Source organism: Balaenoptera musculus, chromosome 8 (assembly GCF_009873245.2).
Source record: "Balaenoptera musculus isolate JJ_BM4_2016_0621 chromosome 8, mBalMus1.pri.v3, whole genome shotgun sequence".
Classification (NCBI taxonomy): domain Eukaryota; kingdom Metazoa; phylum Chordata; class Mammalia; order Artiodactyla; family Balaenopteridae; genus Balaenoptera; species Balaenoptera musculus.
The window spans coordinates 62,410,651-62,432,005 of NC_045792.1; the positions used below are offsets into that span (position 1 = coordinate 62,410,651).

Consider the following 21,355-nt stretch of genomic DNA (forward strand, 5'->3'; position numbering starts at 1 on the left):
AGAAGCCTTGCAGTTTCCGCTTCACGCGCTTGGAACGCTGCCCTGAGACTGTCACGTAAGAAAGCCAGTCTAGTGTTTCAGAGGAGGAGAGGCCGTGCGCAGCATCACTGAGGTCCCTCAGCCGACAGCCAGCCGCCACATGGGCCTGACACATGGTGAGGTCATCTTGGACCCAACTGAACCAGCTACATGAGCGAGCCCAGGGGAAGCCAGTAGAGGAACTTCCCAGTGAACGCACAGAAACACGAGAAATCATAGGTTGTTCTAGCCCACTAAGTCTTAGGGTGGTTTGCTACAATGCAATAGTAAAATGATGTGGTGGGAAAGGCACTGTGTGTAATTGGCCCTCCCCACCCCAGTGCAGGACCAGGGCCCTGGGCCTTCCATCCCCGTGCCTCTCTCTTCCTCCACTTCCCTACAGACCAGCTGCCAAGGTCTGAATGTTTGGACTGCATCCCTCTCCCCCTCTCTCTCTTGCCCTCCTCGAGGCTCTGGCACTCTTTTGGGAGTCTCCCCTGAACACTCCCTAGAAATGAAGCTAGTCCTGCAATCCCAAGAGTCAGCTTCCATCAGTGCTTGCTCCCAGGTTGAGGGAGGGCTCAGGAGAATCTGTTACCTAGAGAACAGGGAGGCTTAAGGAGGAACACACTGGGGGCTAGCAGTCAGGATGCATGTGTCCTTGTGACAGTGAGTTTACACAACAGGTGGCACCTCCTTGGCATGGATGGGAGAGGGTGCTCACTCTTGGGCTTCAGTTTCACTCTCTAGTTGTTTCCCAGTTCCTCAAACTGAGGTCGGAAGTGAAAGCAATTCTCCCCCTGTTGGACAAGGAAAGACTATGGCCAAGAGAATGACAGTGCTGGGACCCAGGCTGCCTTAGGAAGCCAAGCGCCTGAGCAAAGCCTTCTTTTGGGTCTGGTCTCCCATTCTGCCACTGACCGTCTCCAGCTTCACTTCTTCAGGGCTCTTGAACAGCTCCTTGCCACCCTTCCCTGAACCCTGAACAAGGGAACAAAGGAAGCCACCTACTCCCCAGGCCACAGTGTGGTAACTGTACCAGGCTTGAGACACACACCTTGGTTCTTCATCCATTCAACCAGTATGTACTGAGCACCAACTATATACCAGGTACTATTTTAGGCATTAAGGATTGGCAGAGACTAAAAACAGACAGTCTCTCTCTACAGGTTACACTCTTTTTTTTTTTTTTTTTAATTTATTTATTTATTTATTTAATTTTGGGGGCTGTGTTGGGTCTTCGTTTCTATGCTAGGGCTTTCTCTAGTTGTGGCAAGCGGGGGCCACTCTTCATCGCGGTGCGCTGGCTTCTCACCGCCGCGGCCTCTCCTGCTGCGGGGCACAGGCTCCAGACACGCAGGCTCAGTAGTTGTGGCTCACGGGCCCAGCCGCTCCGCGGCATGTGGGATCCTCCTAGACCAGGGCTCGAACCCGTGTCCCCTGCATTGGCAGGCAGATTCTCAACCACTGCGCCACCAGGGAAGCCCTTTTTTTTTTTTAATTTATTATTATTTATTTATTTATTTATTTATTTATTTATTTATTTATTGGCTGCGTTGGGTCTTCGTTGCTGCACGCAGGCTTTCTCTAGTTGTGGAAAGCGGGGGCTACTCTTCGTTGCGGTGCGTGGGCTTCTCATTGCGGTGGCTTCTCTTGTTGCGGAGCACGGGCTCTAGGTGCGCGGGCTTCAGTAGTTGTGGCACGCGGGCTCAGTAGTTGCTGCGCGTGGGCTCTAGAGCGCAGGCTCAGTAGTTGTGGCGCATGGGCTTAGTTGCTCCATGGCATGTGGGATCTTCCCGGGCCAGGGATCGAACCCATGTCCCCTGCATTGGCAGGTGGATTCTTAACCGCTGTGCCACCAGGGGAAGTCCCTCTACAGGTTACGTTCTGGTAGAGGGAGACAGTATGGCTTTAGTTGTCTCGAGTGAACAGACAATAAACAAATCAACCCTGTGAGACGGTTGTGGGGCCAGTGAAGAAGAATAAAGCAGGGTAAAGGGGTAGAGCTTAACAGTGAAGCAGATCAGGGGAGACCCCTCTGCCAGGGAACATGTGAACAGAACCTTGAGGAAGTAAGCAATGTGTATATCCAGGGGGGTGGTGGTGGTGGGGAATGTTCCAGGCAAGAGGAGCAGTAGGGCAGAGGCTTGAGGCAACTGCAAACTTACTGTACTCTGGGGGCAACAAAGGGGCCAGTGTGGCCAGCGTGGAGTAAGAAGAGAAGGAGTGGGCTGGAGATCAGTCAGAGGCACCAGAGAATCCCATGGACCAACGATGAGGCTTGGGCTTTTACTCTGAGAGAGAAAGGAAGCTCTTGAAGGGATACGAGCAGAAGAATGACATGCTCTGACTCCATATGAGAGAATGAAGTGTAGGGATGCAGGGGTGGCCACAGGGAGATTACTTAAAGGCTACTGTAACAATCCAGGCAAGAGGTTACAACCGCTTGGATTAGAACGGCAGATCTATCAACATCTATCTTGAAGGCTGTGCCAATCAGAGTTGCTGACGGAGTGGATGAGAGGTATGAGAGACAAAGGGAAGTCAAGGATGAATCACAGTTTCTGGCCTGAGCACCTGGTAGAAAGGAGTCAGGGTTACACCTTTCCATTTCGGATTCATCAGTAGTATATAGATATTATGTAAAACTATATGGCTAGATGAACCATCAAGGGAGTCAGCATATCTAGAGAAGTCCAAGGGTTGAACCCTGGGGCACTCCTGCATTTCCAGCTCACGTAGAGGAGGAACAACTAGCAAAGGAAACTGACTGGGAAGAGCACATAGTGAGGAAGGAAGGAAACCACGAGGAGTGATATTCTGAGACCTTCGAGAAATAGGGAGTGATCAGCTGAGCCAAATCTGCTAACAACGGAGCAAGGGAAAGACTGCGGAGTGATCCCTAGATTTAGGTAGTCACTGTGACCTTGAGAAGAGAGGTTCTGGTGGCAAGGCAGGGAGGGAAGCCTGACTGGAAGGAATTCAAGAAATGGAAGAGAGAAAGTGGAGATAAAGAGCTCGGACAGCTCTTTCAAAGGGTTTCCCTAAAGGGGGAACAAGGCAACGAGGTGGTAGTTAGAGGGGAATGTGGGGTACAGAGCGTTTTATTGGTGGGTTTGAGATCAGTTATTACAGCATGCTTAAATGATGACTGGAATAATCCAGTAGAGAGGGGAAAAGCTGTTAATGCAGGACAAGAGTATAAGTGCAGGCAGTGAGCAAAGTGAGCAGGCAATGAAGGGCTGGGGACTCAATGCCCATCTACAAGGGGCGTCTTAGACTGAAGAACCCCATTTGCTCTCATTCCCATGTACCCAGGCTGAGTGTTTTCTCACACGATCTCATTCCTATGCTGCTTTATGCTTCCTTCACCGTGGCTTTGACTCCTGCATATATTTCCAATTCATTCCACAGAGGGAAGAAAAGATCCAGAAATGTTCTTTCTTCCTGTCCTTCAAGCATCTGGATCCAGCTTCCTCTCCAACCTCAATGATCTACTCAATGCCTAAGTCCTATCAATTCTACGTCCTTCACATCTCTCAGATCTGTCCCTCCTGTGCCATTCCCACTGCTACTGCTGCTGCCTTGATTCAGATCTTATCTACCGGGACCATTCAAACAAGCTCTCAACTTCTCTCTCTGCTTTCGGTCTTAACCCAGTTCCAAGTCCAGCCTCTCTTCTCCTGACATCTTTCAAAAATACAAAACTCATCATGCTTCAAACTCCCCACTATATACAGAATGAAATGCAAATTCATTGGCATGGATCACAAGGCCTCCATGATCTGGTCCCTATTTTTCCTTTATCATTTCATACTGTCTTTTCCTCCAAACAAATCTGCATCCCACTCTTAGTCACATCAAACTCCTTGCTTTTCACAACTTTAGGCCTCCACGCATTCAATATTTCCTTTGCCTGCAGTGCTGCCTTGTGTCCACTTACATGTCTCTGTAACTCCTCTATGGAATCTCTCTTCACCCTACCCCCCTCACCCAGGTGGAGATGTCTGATTTTTGATGCCTCCACTGTGCCTGGAAAAATGTCTATTATGGTACTTGTAACACTTTACTGGACTATATTTTTCCTCACCTGCCTCCCTTACTAGACTATGAGTGAAGCTACTTGAAGGTGGTGACAGGGTCTTGTTAATCTTGGTATCCCCTGCTCTTTGTACTGCATCTAGAATTTAGTAGGAATTAATGTATTTGTGCTGAGTGACTAAATGAATGAATACAAAAATAAATGATTAAAACCTAGGTCTCCTTATTACTCCTCAGGGCATTGCTTACAGACTTCGTTGCCTCTCTCTTTGTGCCATATGACCTGAAGAACAACACAGAAAGGTACGCAAAGCACTTAGTGCAGCCCAGCATGGCTGTCAGTCCCTAAAGCCCTCTCCCATAAGGCAAAAATCGTACCCTAGACCAAGAGTCTAGAGACCTGGGTTCTGCTCTGGTCCTGGTTCCATCACTTCCTGGATGGGTTCATGAGCAAAGTCACCTGAATTCTCTGAGTTCCCCCTGCCTTGGAAACATGGAGTCTTAACCACTGGACCGCCAGGGAAGTTCCCTCAGGTTCTTTATCTACAGAACAGGAGGAAAACACTTGCTCTGAGTATCCTCACATACTAGCTGTGTGACTAAAATGATGTAAATTTTAAAAGTGTTTGAACACCATTAAAAGTTCCATGAAGACAGAAGAAATATAAAAGAAAAGTAAATACACAGCAGCTAAGACACTTAATATGCTGCTCTTATCACCTCTTTATTGCCCTTTATTCTAAAATCTCAGAGCTTGCCCCTGGGGAGGCAGACACTGTGAAACTGGGCCCTCGTGCCACCACCTTGCCAGCAGGCAGCCAGCTCTGCTCCTCAGCAAAGGCGTGGATGCCAACGCTGCAGCACATGACTGGCCAAATCCAACATTTACAGGAGAGGGAGTAAGATAAACAGATAGAAGGAGAAAGAGAGAAAGGGGGCGGGGGAGAATGCAAAGGAAATTTAACAGAGGAGCATAAGCACGCACACACACGCACACATGCATACATGCACACATGCACACACACACACACACACACACAAACGTATAAGACAAGTGAGCAGGACAGAAAGGGCATGAACTAAGGTAGAATGAGAAACAAACTTAAAGAGAGGGCAACGTGTGTGTGCGCATGCACGTGCACATGTACAGACAGAAAGTGAGAGTTAAAGTGCAAAATACGTGCCCTTCCCTCCAGTACTGTTTCACAAGAATACAACCCAACCCTTGGGTTAGTGACCTGGGCCATCCTCCAGTAACACAGCAGGAAGCATTCATGCCAAGGGACACCCCATATATTGTCAAGGTCGCCTAGGGAGGGACTTTTTGGGAGGGAAGGCTGTCTTTAGTCCTTGATGACAAGACAGTTCTGAGCTCAGCATGCTCTGGCCACGGAGCTCCTGAAGTGTCAGTATCAGGAAGCAAACCAAATTGGGGCCAGTTGGAGAAGGCTCCTGGGAGTCCAGGAAAGAGCCCCAGAGGCACCAAGATGGGCTGTGGGCTCCATGAAGTGAGCCTGTCCACAGATTAAAGTTACACAGGGCCCAGCTTCCAACATGCCTAGTCCCTACTGAGTAGGCGTCTAACCTGCTTCCAAATGGAACTGCCTGGGAGTTGGCCATCCACCCTCCCAGGGCTGCTCAGCTAAAGCGGGTCCTGGTGGCTCAGCGGGCAGCAGCATCCCCCCATCACTATGTGACCGCCCCAACTCTGGAGATGGCATGCTCACTGCACTCCCCCAAGGCCATATTCTGAGGCACCCAGAAGGAGAAAAGGGAGCAAGTCTGCCTGAGTCCTATCAGCAAGTCCAGAAGTTTGTTCCCCAGGCCAGAGCAGGGGCTCAGTTCAGTAACAGACATCCCACTCTGGGACAAAAGTCAAAAAGTCAAAAAGAGGGTAACACTCACAACTTGATCGTCTTGCTCCCAAATGGCTGGAAGCCCTCAGTAGGGTCCAGGACAGCCTCATCCTCCAAGTGGGGCTACATCTGGACCACTACCTACAGAGACTCAAAGTCAATCACAGCTTGTCAGGGTAAGTAGAACAGTAGCTAGGGTCAGAGCAGAAACGGAGTCACCTTGTCACCTCCACAAAGCACATCTACCTGCCTGTCATCTAGCTGATTTCTAGGGAAGCACAAGGAGAACTGGTGAGCTCCTCTCTGGGAAGGAACCCCAAGTCCTCTAGGAAGTAATGGCAATGAACATAAAGAGAGCATTTATAAGACAGACGCCTTCTCTGAGACAGGTAAAAAAATGATGCCTTATGGGAACGTCCCCAATGCCCTAGTCTGGCAAAAATGGAACTGCTGTATAAAGCAGAACCAGGCACTATGCAAAGCCAAGAGGGAGAGAAAGGTAGTTGCAGGAAACCGTGCTAAAGACATTTGTGATGGTTTCAAAACATGGTCCCCAAATTCTTTGACATGCCTGCTGTCAACATGACCGCTTCTCTTGAACCTGGGCTCTGTGATTGCTTGACCAATAGAATATGGTAGAACTGAATCTGTGCTACTTTTCAGGCCCAGGCCTCAGGAAACCAACAGCTTCTACTTCCTGTCTCTCAGGCTGTGAGAGAGCCCAGGCCATGTGGAGAGGGCAGGTGTTCTGATGGACAGTCTCAGCTGGGGTCCCAGCAATAGCCAGCATCAACTCCCAGACATGTGAGGTAAGACGCCTCCAGGAAACACCAGCCCCTGGCCACTGAGTCACCCTAAGCCTTGAAGTCTTTCCAGCTGAGGTCCCAGATATCATGAGCAGGGAGCAGCCATCCCTGCAGTCTCTGTCTGAAATCCTAAACTACAGAGTCTGTGAGCATAATCAAATGGTTGTTTTACACTATAAAATTTGGGGTAGTTTTGTAGCAGGAGATACCTGACACAGATTTGGGTACCTAGAAGTGGAGTGCTATTGACACAGAATCCTAAAACATTGACCGTGGGACTGGGTGATGGCTGTTGGGCGTGCTTAAGGCAAAAATAAGGAAAACGTTAGAAGCTAGGGGAAAGGGGACCCTCACAATGTTGAAAAGTTTGGCAACTCTGTCACCTGTGGTAACATGGAAAATAGGAAGTATATCTAATATATTAGATGAACTAGCCAAAGACATTTCCAGGCAGAGTGCCGAAGGTGCCCTCTGACTCCTTCTCGCTGTCTCTAGTGAAAGGAAAAGGAGATGAGCCAAACAGGGAACTGTTTTCAAACAAAATTTAAAGGAAACATAAATGAGAAAGGGCTTTCTGAGTTAGAAAATAAAACTTGTTTCAGTCTCTGTCTCTCTAGACAAGAAAAAATTCTCAAATTAATAAATGGCTTCCAGATTGTGGTGACGGTTCCATTCAGTGGGTGTATGTATGTGTGTATGTGAACTCATCAAACTGAAAACTTTATTCTTTTGGTTTTTTGTTTTGTTTTAACATCTTTATTGGAGTATAACTGCTTTACAATGGTGTGTTAGTTTCAAACTGAAAACTTTAAATTGCGTTTATGGTACTTTAATTATCCCTCAATAAATCTTTTTAAAAAAATCTAGAGTGGGACTGAAAGATCCTTTGCCAAGACCTAAAAAAGACTTAAAGTGTTGCCTCACAGAATCTTACACACAGACAGACAAAAGGCCTTCTAAGGATCTTAAGGGTGAGCCCTGAAGAGCCTCTGTAAATAATAAGGCCTCTAAGACTCTTAACAACCATCGTCCCATAGCAATCTCACAGGGAAAAATCCACTTATCCACCTTCTGAAGTACCACAAGTGCCATTTGGAGGCTCTAAACCTAGGGTTCTAAGAGTGAATACAGAGAGGGGAGGGGAATCCTTCCTAGCTGAGTGGTCAAGAAAAGGACTGGGAGGAAAGTAACATCTGCATCCAGACTGGCAGAAATGTAAGGTTCGCATTAGAGAGCAGTGCAAGATTAAGGTAGAAAGAAAAACCAGGGCTTTTTATGAAAGCCTTAAAAAGCAGACCAAGTTTGACTGTATCATAGATGACAGTAGTTTTTGAGCAGGGAAATCCCAGTCATGTTTACAGGGAGGTGAATATAGAGGTACAATAAAATAACAGAAGGAACAGAAGAGCTAGGCTTGCGTTCTTCCCCCCGTTAGCTTTGTATCCTTGGGGAGTACCTCCTCTTCTCTGTGTCTGTTAGCCAAACTGTCAAACAAGTGGGTGAGACCGAATGAGCTCTAAGGTTCCTCTTCAGCTCTGCCTTTCTCAGAGTCTATGGACTGAATGGAAAGGGAATCCAAAGTTAACAAGACCTATCATGGAAGATACTGTAAGGACTCAAATAGTTCAAGTAGCCTGTGCTCTAAGAGGCTGATCTCCCAGCCATCTAGACAACTGGTCAACAAACAGTTAGTCTTCTAGGTACCAGGCACTGTTTCCAGGCTCAGAGGAGACAGAAAGCAGTCAAAGTCCTTCACCCCAAGAAGTTTACACTTTTACAGGCACCCAAGTTTCCCACATATACATCCAGAGGTAAAGTTTCCAAAACACAATACAGACAGCCTATATTTTCAAGTCACAATGATCCAGATGCTGGAGTTTCACAGTGAAGAAGCTGTTGAGGAAATAAGCAGGCATGACAAGTCTTCTGAGAACAGCCCCTGCTGCCTGCCAAGTCTCACAGTACAAGTGAAATCTCCTGAGAGCAACAAGTGGCAAAGTTTACCCCACCTAGATGGCCGAACTAGCTCTCAACATAACACTTTCTTAGCAACCATTAGCATGACCATTTCTTTTTTTTTTTGGCTGCATTGGGTTTTTCGTTGCTGCATGCGGGCTTTCTCTAGTTGCGGCGAGCAGGGGCTACTCTTGGTTGAGGTGCGCGGGCTTCTCATTGCGGTGGCTTCTCTTGTAGCGGAGCACGGGCTCTAGGTGCGCAGGCTTCAGTAGTTGTGGCATGCGGGTTTCAGTAGTTGTGGCACACGGGCTTAGGTGCTCTGCGGCATGTGGGATCTTCCCAGATCAGGGCTCGAACCTGTGTCCCCTGCGTTGGCAGGCGGATTCCTAACCACTGCGCCACCAGGGAAGCCCAGCATGACCATTTCTTAGCAAGCAAGTCACTAAACTGCTTCTAGTCCCACCCAGGTCATCAACACCAACATCATAAAGCCTGATCTCTGGAATTCAGAGGAGCTTTGAGAATCTCACCTCCCACCCCCAGAAATGGATGCAGCCAAATCTAACGAGCTGGAGTGGGAACAGCCTGTCGGGAGGTGAAGCAGCTAAGGGTGAAGCAACATGCCCCTTTGGCCTCACTAACAGAGAGAAAGGGAAGCCTGCTCCAGGAGACCAAAACATAGCAAAGAACAAAACTTTGGTGGTAAAACGAAAGGTTCAGATTTCCTCCTCCTGCATATCCTGCCAAGTCAAGAATGGTCTATAAAGGAAAAGGAAGAGAATAAAGTAGCAAAACACTCCTAAGAAGCTAATAATGGAATGGAATCTAGGATCTTTACCCCAAACTAGCTTAGTGGTGGCACCAGGTGAAGTCTTATTCAAATTAAGGATATGGCCTTGCAAATACGTATCTTGGCATTTCCACAGGGTCCCATTTGCCTGTCCCCACCAGTTTTCCATGCCCCAAAGTACCCCTGCCCCCAAAGCTAGATACAAATGCCTCTCAGTATCATCGGGTTCCTCTGCCTCCGTCTGGATGATGCGGACAGAGGTCCCCAAAGCAGTCAGGGTTCAAAGGCCCAGCTTTCCAAGGCCCTAGCACCCCTGCACTCCCCAACCAAAGTTCCGGTCACACCTGGGAGTCTTTTCTCACTGGAACTCCTGGGCTGGCAATGATTAAAGGTCCCCAGGTCACAGGCAAATGTCTACTGGAAGGTCAGACTAAGAAATCTGGGTGCCAAGGTCACCAATCCAAACTGTAAAAGCCTTGAAAAAAGAGAGTGGATCATCCCTCTTTTTTCCCCAGTGTCCACCAAAGAGCCCAGCACCTAGGAGGAGAGCCCTCAGAGTTCACTGACAACTTCCTAAGAACAGTCCCAGATTTGGCTGGGGGTGAAAGCAGCCAGAGAAACCACCAGATGATAATTTTGAAATAATAACAACTACAGTGCAGCAGTAGCCTCTGAGAGAAGGCTGTAGCTAGACACAGAGGCCTGTGACTCCATGCCAAAAGCCCAGGAAAGGAGGGAGGGAGGGAGGGAAGCAGAAAGGTGGCAGGAAGGAAGGGAAGTGAAGACTTAGAAGGGAAAAATGCCTTTTTTTAGGCACATCAGAGGCTCAGATATTTACAAATACCATCCGTCGTGTTATGATGGCAAGCAGGCTGGGAAGCTAAAGGAAGAGCAATTTCTAAAAATGTTTAAAACATGTAGGTATATACTCCAAATAGAAACTAGGGTGCCTGTCAGCAGTTCTGATTCTGCTTTGTGACTTTATGTAAACACTGCATCTCCCATCCCAGTCCCCACAAAGTGGAAATTAGAAAAAAAAAGAATACTTTAAGGAGTTGAGGGCTTCTGTGTACAGTAATTTCTAATTCAGGTTCTAAATATACTATTTCTTTTAATTTAAGAATAAAATGGTAAAATCACACACAATGCTTATTTCACCCATACAGTCTCATATAAAAAAGTTGGGAACCTTAATTCCCAGTCTCTATCTGCCAACTCAGAGTCAGACTGCAGAGTAAGAAATGCCACCAGACTGGGGGGGAACCCAGCAAAGTGGTTCCCGAGAAGTAGATAATGGGAGACAAAGACTCTGAGATCTAGACCTGTCTCTGCCTTGGCCACCGACATGCCCTGGGAGAGGTCAGTTTTTCTATCTGCTTTACCCAAGAGGTTGTTGGTTCCTGCCATCCTCAGCCTCACCCAGTTCAGGGAAGCAAGTATGCAAGCAACTCTAGTCTAGGTTAGACGGGGTGTGTGCACAGGGGGTGTTCTTACTGGTCTTGCTGCCACAGAGTAGATATTCAATTTGTTTGTGTAAGCCCCAAGCTCTTATGTACCTAACAAGTCAGAATCTATCAATTTCTGTTCGGTTGGCACAGTCAATCCAGACCATTTCCACTGGGACCAAACCCTGCACGTATGGTGTACAGAATTCCTCTTGCCTCATTCACGCCAGTCACTCCCCAGGGGCCACATCCTATGCCCCATTCTACCAACCATACCTGGATATTAGCTCTGAACGAACCAAACATCTACCACTACCTCTGGCCAGACCTGAGTGTGTGCCACACTCCACTGGACTCAGCCTGGTAATGCACAGCCCAGACCTCCAGGAAGGAACTAGCCCGACCCCAGTCTAAGATGAGCATCCATCTCATCTATCCATTCTAGTGGCTGAGGTTCCAAAGGCCAAATTTGCCCAACTAAAATTCAGCAGAAGGGGCTATGAAAGGTACGTGGCTTTAATAAAAGAGGTTCTTCTAGGACAGCAGCATCCAGCCTTGGCCAAGACCCGAGAAGCCCTGGTGAGAGTTGTACAGCTATCTGCCAGCTCTGGAAGCTTCTACCCCATCACCGGGAGGAAGCTAACATTTACCGAGTGGCTTTTTGCCAGGCACTATGCTAAGCACTGACATATATTATCTCATTTAATCCTCACAGAAACTCTGTGAGATAAGTACTATTATTATTTTACAGATGAGTAACCAAAATGTTAGAGGGCATAAGAAAATGCCCTGAGATCTCACTATTTGGTAAGTAGTTAAAGTTTGGCTCAGATTATGCACCTCTACGACGGTCCAAATCATGATGATAATCATTTACATTTGGCAGGAATCCTATCCAGGACACAGGTCATTAGGTGTCCTTTGATGCTACCCTCCAGGGAGCCCCATTCCCTCAGCAGTGCTCCCCGACTCACCTGCTCAGAGTCCCTCGAGGGGCCTTAGTGCCTCCAGCTCCGTGGGTGATACTGGAATTCTTGTTGGCAGTCATGGTCATTTCTGCTCTCTGCAAACACAGAGCCCTGCAAAGAAGACAAGACCCATAAGCCAAGTTTCCATGGGCAGCGAAAAGCACCTCAAACATTTCCAGATGACCTCCAAAACTGCCAACAGGGTTTCTGTGGTGGTTAGCAGGAACCACTTTCCCACATATATTTAATTTCATGTGTTACAGATTAAGAGCCTCAAGGGATCCCTGATCTGGGTTGGGGAAGAGTCTGTGAGCTAACAGATAACTTATCACTTCACAGAAAATGATTTTAAAAACTCCATTTCCATCCTGCTTCTTCTCATTTCTTAAGTTAGAGTCTCCCAAACTTCTGGCATGCCATACAGTCTTTATGAATTTTACCATATTTGCATACCTCCTGAACAATCATTTACTCAATGTTTTTCTTTAATCAACTTGAAACTGACTTACTTTTCTTAAAATATTTAACCTTGTTCTAAACAATTAATCATTGATAAATATTTACTGAGTGAGTACCCATGTCCTAGGCACTGCCATCCAGCAAAGAATGAAACAAAGTCTCTGCTCTCATGGAGCTTACATCCTAGCGGAGAGAAACAGACGATAAGCAGGCACAAGTCATGTGTGTGATACATAAGTGTACATTTGTGTATAATATGTATAGTGATAAGTGGTAGGAAGAAAGCATGAAGCAAGGTAGAGGGAGAGTGAAGAAGATTTGTTTTTAAAATAGGATGTTCAGGGAAGAACATCCTGATAAAGTGACAGAAACCACAGTTATGAGTTATCATATTTTTAACACCCATTAAAATAAAATTAATATACTTTAAGGTATTTAAGTATTTACAAAGTAAAAAATGTCTGTACATGTACCATATACAGTTAGCTAATATAGTAACATTATTTTATGCTAAAATAATAAAAGGAAGAAAAATATTAAAACTTAAGGGTACATCCAGACTGGAAATTGTCTCCTATTTGCAGATGGTATGATCCTCCATGTAGAAAATCATAACAATTCCACTAAAACACTCTTAAACTAACGTATAAAGTCAAGCAAGTTTGCAGGATACAAAGTAATATTTAAAAAATCAGTTTTCTTTCTATACACTAGCAATGAACAATCTGAAAATGAAATTTTTTAAAATTCCATTAATAATAGCAGCAAAAAGAATAAAATACTTAGGAATAAACTTAACAAAAGAAGTGCAAGACTTATGCACTGCAAGCTACAAAACATCACTGAAAGAAATTAAAGAAGACATAAATAAATAGAAAGGCATCCCATGTTCATGATCAGAAAACTCCAAGTTGTTAAGATGGCAATATTCCCCGAATTGATCTACAGACTGAACAGAATACTCATCAACTGCAGAAATTGACAAGCTGATCCTAAAATTTTGTGGTAGTGCAAGGGACCCAGAGCAGTCAAAACCATCTTGAAAAAGAAGAATAAAGTTGGAGGACTCGCACTCACCAATTTCAAAGCATACTACAAAGCCATGGTAATCAAGACAGTGTGCACAGACGTAAGAACAGAAATAGAAATCAACAGAATAGAATTGAGAGTTGAGAAATAAACCCATACATTTATGGTCAACTGATTTTCAACAAGGATGCTAAGACAATTCAAGAGGGAAAGAAGAGTCTTTTTAACAATATTCAGACAACTGGGCATTCATATACAAAAGAATAAAGTAGGACCCTTACCCTTATACTATACAAAAGAAAGTAAAAATGGATTATAGACCTAAATTTAAGAGTTAAAATGACAAAAGCGAAGCCTGGAATAATACAACATAGAGGTAAATCTTTGTAACACTGGATTAGGCAATAGTTTCTTAGATATGACACAAGTAACAAAAGAAAAAAGATATAAACTGTATTATACTAAATAAAAAACTTTTGTGCTGTAAAAAATACCACAAGAAAGTAAAAAGACTCCCATAGAATGGGAGAATTATTTGCAAATCATATATGTCTGCTAAGCAACTTGTATCTAGAATATATAAAGAACTCTTCCAACTCAATAATAAAAAGACACATAATCCAATTAAAAAGTAGACAAACAGAAACTAACACACCATTGTAAAGCAATTATACTCCAATAAAGATGTTAAAAAAAAAAAGTAGACAAAGAATTTAAACAGACATTTCTCCAAAGATATAAAATTGGCTAAGAATCACATGAAACAATGTTCAACATCACTAGTCATTAGGGAAATACAAGTCAAAACCACAGTGAGGTATTACTTCACACCACCAGGATGACTGTAATCAAAAAGATAAAAACAAGTGCTAGTGAGACTCTGGAGAAATGAAAACCTTCATTCACTGCTGGTGGAAATGTAAAATTGTGCAGCCACTTTGGAAAATAGTTTGGCAGTTCCTCATAAAGGGATACATAGAGTTACCATAAGACCCAGCATGATTCACCCCTGGGTATACAGCCAAGAGAAATGAAAACATGTCCACACAAATACTCATACCAATGTTCATAATAGCCAAAAAGTGGAAACAACCCAAATGCCCAAATGTCCATCAGTGGACGAATGCATTAACAAAGTGTGGTATATCCATAAAATGGAATATTATTCAGACATAAAAAGGACACATTCCACAACATGGATGAACTCTCATGCCATTTTTATGAAATGTACAGAATAGGCAAATCTGCAGAGACAGAAAATAAATTAATGGTTGCTTAGGGTTGAGTTGAGTGTAGGAGAATGGGGAGTGACTGCAATGAGTATGGGGTTTCTTCTGGGGGAGTGAAAAAAAAGTTCTGAAATTAGATAAACAGTGGTGATGGTTGCATAACTGTGAATACATTTAAAAGATGAACTGTACACATAACATAAGTGAGTTTTATGGTATGTGAATTATATCTCAATTTAGATGTTAAAAAAAACTTTAAAAAAATTTTAAGTGCCTTGGAGAATGGATGTGAGAGACAACAATAATTCACATTATTTCTAATGTGAATGTGCACTCTGTTCTGGGCCAACACAACCTTCACAACGCTGAACAGTTCAGGAACAATAGTTCTCTCACTCTGATCGGCATTCTCATCACATTGACCAAAATGAAGTATGTTTGGATGTGAAAGTTAAACATATTTATTTATGGCCACTAATGACCTTAATCCTGGAGGCCATCTTACTTATTATCTTGGTGCAAATAAGTGATTGGTTTCGATGATAAAAAATAAGCCAGACCCTAATTCTTGATATCATTTATAATTCTTTCCTAATTTCAACATGAAATGCACTCTCTCTAACTTCCTTACCTTTATGCGATCTCTCAAGGTTGTCGTTTTGGTGATGGTAGTGGTGAGTGAAGTGGGAGCTGGAAGGGAGGAAGCAGCCCGCAGGTACTAGCAATGGTGATAGCAATGAAACATCCCCCACGATGCTTTTAGAGAAAGAAAACAAACCCTGAGCCTCATTTTTATCCTTCATGAAAAGCCTTCCCGGGCTTCCCTGGTGGCGCAGTGGTTGAGAATCCGTCTGCCAATGCAGGGGACACGGGTTCGAGCCCTGGTCCAGGAAGATCCCACATGCCACGGAGCAACTAAGCCCGTGCACCACAACTACTGAGCCTGCGCTCTAGAGCCCGCGAGCCACAACTACTGAGCCAGCATGCTGCAACTACTGAAGCCCACGCGCCTACAGCCTGTGCTCCACAACAAGAGAAGTCACCGCAGTGAGAAGCCCACGCATCACAATGAGGAGTAGCCCCAACTCGCCACACGCAGAGAAAAGACCCAATGCAGCCAAAAATAAAATAAATTAAAAAAAAACAAAAACAAAAACAAAGAAAAGCCTTCCCTACGTATTGAGGAAAAAATCTTTACAAACTTAAGTATATAGCATAATGTTAGTATGAGGAGAAGGAAGAAGGGGAGTCAATCCCACCACCAGAGCAGCTGTGCACACCGGCTCTGGTGAGATATTCTTTACCTGCACCAGCCAAGGGCCAAGTTAAGTGCTTGGTGTATGGCTGTGTGTGTTAAACAGAAAGAAGGGAAAGGAGAGGCAGCCTCTGGAAGCTTTCCCAGGCCAGTTATCAGGGTCCTCAGGGAGCACAGTGCTACAAGGAATCAACTTGCTAAGCATCAGCTTTCAACTGTGCCCATGGTAACAACGGTCACAATAATCATCAGAACCCATCATAACAACACTGGACATGCTCTACCAGCTCCAGGGCAGGCCCTCAGGGAAAGGACAGAAGATTTGTGGAAAGACCAGAAACTGAAATATATTAAAAGAACATGATGAAAAATATATTCTTTCCTTCCCTGAATTTCTGATCTAAAATGCTCTGAAATGCAATCATATACTTGAATATGAGAACACAGAGCCAACTCAGTCAGAAGGAAAAATGTAGATAGCTGTGATATTTGCTTGGGCCAAGAAGAAAAATCCTGTGAAGATGCAACCAAGAGAGGAGTGGGTCAAAACTACCAGGGTCAAAACTACCAGGTCCACGGCATTGACCCTCGGTCACACTTCTGCAAGAACACAGCTGCTATTCTCAGCCGCGGCCCAGGAGTTGAGGCATCTTGGGCAGGCACTGCTGAGAACCCCAGGAGAGCCTACTAAGTCAGAGATGCTTACTCATCGTGCTCCCTCCCACCTGCTCTCTCTAGCCAGGTCTACCAGGTTCAGGGAATAATCCAGCGGCCTGAGGAACTAAGGACCAGGCTAACCCATAACACCTGAAGCACAGACTTGAGCACTCTGCGTGGCAGGCTTCCTGGGGGACACTGCTTCTCCCAAGGCCCTAAGAGCCACCTGCAGGCTCCCATCTGTGCTTTCAGCCTGATTCCTTGGCTACTCTGGCTGCAAAGAGAGAGACACTCCCAAGCAAAAGAAACACCCACTGGGAATAGAGCAGAGAAGCCAAGGGGATGAGAGGTGTTTTGCTAGCACCCAGGCCCATCAACGGCAAAAACTACGTGTTTGGAAAATGAAATTGTTCAATTAGCATCTACCACCGATCACGAATTGCTCAAAACCCCAGCTCTGACAAATTACAGACAACTATCTGAAGAGTTACAACCCAGAGAAACGAACATAATAAGGTACCACTAGAACTCCTCTACAAACCCTGCATCGAGACAGAGACCACAGTCCCAGGTTCTCGAGGTGCAGAGGGAAGAACACCCAACCTGGAGTCAGCCCAACCCTGCCTCTAGCAACTGCTGGCCAAGGGTCATGGTACACGTGAGTTTTGAGGACTCAACGTTCTCGCTATAAGAGCAATAATAATAACATGACCTACCTCACGTGATTGTTATTTTGGCACACTGAAGCTTAATAAATCATTTTTCTTCCAAATCATGCTTCTCTACGTATTTGGAAGGCACTCTCTCCATTCCCAAGCTAGATTCATTTTTCAGACTCCCCGGCACTGCCATCCAATCCATTTACTCTACGCTAGGCACTGTGCAAGGTACTAAGATATGAAAATGGACAGATACAGTCCCTGCCCTGGAAAAGCTAACTGTAAAGGGAGAAAAGTGAAGGAAAAAGTGGACTCCACGAAGGCCTTACAGAGAGGTGACATTTGAAAGTAAGCCTTCGCCTATTTGTTACCCATGGTAAGAGGACTTAAGAAGAAAAAAAAAAAAAGCAAAGGCACATTTATTATCAAAGGTGCTGCTAGATTCTTTATAAAATTATAATAGCTAAAGTTATAAGCATTTTAAAGGATTAAATCATTTAATCCTTGTGACAACCCTACGAAGTGGGTACTATCATTATTTACATGTTACCAAGGAAACCAAGGTACAGAGCAGTTAAATCGCTTGTCCCAAGTCACACAGCTAGAAAGTGGCAAGGCAGGAATTTGAGCCCAGGTGGCCTGCACCAGCACCGCCGTGGCTCTGAGTCAGCACTCTGCATGGCCTCCAATCATCTTCCATTTCAGCTCTCACCATCCCATGACGTAGTGATAATACAGGCCCAATTTTCCAATCAGGAAATTGAGATTCAGAGAGATTAAATGATTGGCCCAAGATCACTCACCTAGTGAAGGAATAGGGCAGAACTGTGGACTCAGCTCTGACTCCACTGTCCACTTACTTTTCTTAACATTGATAGGGGTGCTTGTTAAAAATGCAGAGTCCCAGGTCCCACCTCCCCCTCTTGAACGGAGCCTAGGAATTTGTATGTTCAGTAAGCACTTCAGGCTAGTCTTACACGCCTGTAAGTGTGAAAACTTGAGTCCCACAACGTGCTGAGGACTTGTAAAGGTATGAAGGGTCACTACTGACCATCCTCCCAAGAGTCTGCCCAGCTGTGGGCAAATACAAGATGGACACTCGGTCCCCTTCCTCTTCCCACGCCCCCAGCTTCTTCCACCTGCACAGAACCACCGACCCTCAACAAAGGAGCAGGCACGTCACAGGATCCAGTGGAAGCATTATCAATGTCTGCTCTAAACAGTTCCCTCAGTCTTTGCTGTACTCTGAGTTCTTGTATCTCAAAACAGCTTTTCCCGCCACCCACCCCTGGTAGCTAACGACCGCTTTCCTCACTTTCCCCTCACTTCCAAACTCCTGGGAAAAAAGAGTTTACACCCGAAGACATTAACTGGTGGTTTGCAAGAGCAAAAATATGTTCCATTGGGTTTTCCCTTTATTTTTTTAAAAAAGTTGAATTAGTTATCAAACGTTTTAAAAATTGGGTGAGTATAAATGAAATGCAAATAAAAATTCAGTTTCTGGCTTCTCTTGAAAAATTAGAAAACCTGCCATCACCGTCTGCATTTCTATATGGCAGCAGTTGGCAGTCCAGTTAGATGTAGCAAGCGCTCCCCAATTTACCACTGTCCCTCCCCACCCAACGCCTACAGGTGGCCAGCTTTGCTCAGCTCTGTGACCTGACTCTCCCAGTCAGCAGGAGAGTGCTGCATCCCACGTCCCAGCAGGGAAGGGGTAGGGGGCACTGCACTGGGAGCAGCTGCACAAAGCCTCCTGGAGGGCTGGGCTTGAGCAGTGCAGGGAGGAGCCTACTCTGGCCGCTTGAAACCCTCCATCTATTCCCCTCACTGCCACTGGAGGAAAGACCCTCTGGAAGGCTCCCTGCTGTCACTCAGGCCAGCCTGCATCTTGCAGTTATCTCTCTAGCTCCCTTAGTGCTCCCTTTCCCTACAATCCAGTCTCATCACCCAATCCACAGATGCTCTGCCCAAGGTCTGAGAAGGGATCCCTCAGAGGTCAGTCTCTGAAGGGAGCTCCTTCTGAGGGGTGCCCAGCCTCTAAGAATGAACCTTCCTATCCCAGAGCAAAAAACTGTTTCCCCTCGTTAAGTGACATTTCTAAATGTCTGTGTGGTACTTTTCCGCAGGCCTAATTTCGGACATGACAGTATGCCTCGCCCCTGAGAAGGAGACATTTGAGCCCTGAGAGCGCTGAAGAACAGATGCAAGTGTTTGGAGGGAAGCCTCCCGTTCTGCTGGGGTTAAGGTCGCCACTGAGAGGAAACACAAACACTGCCCAGCACCCTGCTTGCCTAGTCTAGGTAAGAAGTCAGGACGCCCCCACAAAGGAAACCTCTAAAGCACATGAGAATTTCTGCCGACTCCGACATTCCACTAATCTCTTAAGCAATCTCTGGTGTGGAAGTAATAGCTTAGGAAGCAGCCCAGAGGGAAGGAGAAGGTGAGAAAGGGAACGGAGCTCTGTGTGTGCCCCGAGAACCTGGCTTCAGCCCAGTCCGGCTCTGCACAGCTGTGGTCTGACTGCCCTGGAGTCAACCTGCTACTCACCCTGCCCAGGGAACACCTACCTGACCGCCCTCACCCCCTCACTGACTCCCTCCTACTGCCCTTGGTCATCTAGGCCCTGCGGCAGGCCGAGCAGAAAAGGATCAGACTGGCAGCTCCCCCAGAGGAGGGCCTACATCTCTCATTTCTTCCTCCAAGAGTCTCGGCAACCAGCACTGGCACCGCAAGTTTCAGGGAGGGTCATCATTAGAGAGAGTTCCTTTTAAGTACCCAAACCAGAGTTCTCGAAAGCGGGAGCATTTGATTCTCCCTTTCTCTCCTGCAGGTGTCCTTGGACTGGGCCGAGGCGGGAGGCGCCTCATTTACCTTTCATAGCTCTGCCTGGACTGACAGCTCAGGCTCTGCTGTAGCGGCTCACCTGCACAGCCTTCCTAGGAAATTCAGCCATCCCACAGGTCCCCTGACATCCTGGCCCCCTCTGTCCCCATGCAGCTGAGAAAGCTGTAGGGCAGTGCTAGCTAGTTCTTCTCCATGTTTTGAACAATCCTCAGTACTTGGCAGAGAGCTCTGCACATAAAAGACAGGCAAATAAATGTTAACTGATTTGCTAACTGATGGCAAAAGAGGGCCCCCAAGGAGTCAAAGGCCAGGAAGAGAAAGGGCCCTAGAAATTCTAGCACTGGCCATATCTTTTAAGGTGCACTCCTTCGCTCCCCAAAGTCATGGCTGCAGTAAAACCAATGAAACGGAGGTTTCCAGCTGTAGCTGCCACCCAGTTGGACTGTCACCAGCAGGCCTTTTCCTCCCAGCCCTCAGCCAACCCTGTCTACCTCAGGAGTTTCAGTCTCCTCACAAGTGCCCCTCTTATCTTCCAGGGCCCTCCTGCAGTAACAGTTCTCATCCAACACACCCATGAGCAAAGGCTGCTCCTGGGAAACCTGCCTTCACCTCGGTCACGCTGGCTTTCTCCTCCCCCACCCCTCTTTTCCCCCCTTCCTTTCCTGACTCATTTCTCACTGGTTATCTGCCCACAACCTTGTCTTTGGCTCTGTTGTGCCTAAAATCAAGGGGTTACAAGGGAAAGGGGAGAAAATGGGCTCAGAGGCTGGGTGGGTGGGTATCAAAAACTGTAGAAAGGGAGCCAGGAAGGTTTTTCTCAAGTCTGTCCCCTAATTCCCTCCAAAGTGCCAGACCCCTTTTCTCCGTCGGCACTTCTACATACCTGGTACCTTGGATCTTTTCCATTCCAGCCCCAAGCTCTGGGGCTCTAGGTCCAGAAAGCCCTTTGAGCAAAAATGTTGAGGGGATTATGAGCCTGGTCAAGTGGAGAGGAACCAAGATTTGTTTTGCTGGGAGATCAGAAGAATTGCTGGGTGTTTTTACAGGTCCCTATGAGGCTGAAATCTGCCTCAACCAGTCACAAAAAAGATGATTTTTGTTGTTGTTGTTGTTAACAACCAGAAAAAAATTAAGCTCTCTTTCCATCTCCTGACTGTCCACTTATCACTCCCACATCCTCTTTCCCAACTCTCCTCCCCAAAGAGGCCTTTAAGTTTGGGTTTTCAACCTCAACCATTTTCAATCCCTTTTCCTGCCAGATGGTCCTTCTCCAGTTCAGTACAGATTCTGTGGAGGTTTGAAGTTGGGTTTAAATGTTTCCTGAAAGCCCAAAATGGGGTGAG

The 21,355-nt window shown here is 46.1% G+C and overlaps 1 protein-coding gene across 7 annotated transcripts in view; it reads right to left on the reverse strand.

The window, feature by feature from the left end:
• Positions 1 to 21,355, reverse strand: part of DENND2B (DENN domain containing 2B) — a 151,076-nt gene that overhangs the window by 39,065 nt on the left and 90,656 nt on the right. For 6 of the 7 annotated variants that reach the window (XM_036860064.1, XM_036860061.1, XM_036860062.1 and 3 more), the window contains one exon: positions 11,887 to 11,991. In XM_036860064.1, coding sequence (XP_036715959.1) covers positions 11,887 to 11,966 — 80 coding nt within the window. In that variant the 5' untranslated portion in view covers positions 11,967 to 11,991. Of the gene's footprint in view, positions 1 to 5,964; positions 6,031 to 11,886; positions 11,992 to 21,355 lie in introns of those variants that run through there. The other variant, XM_036860066.1, reaches the window with a different exon arrangement.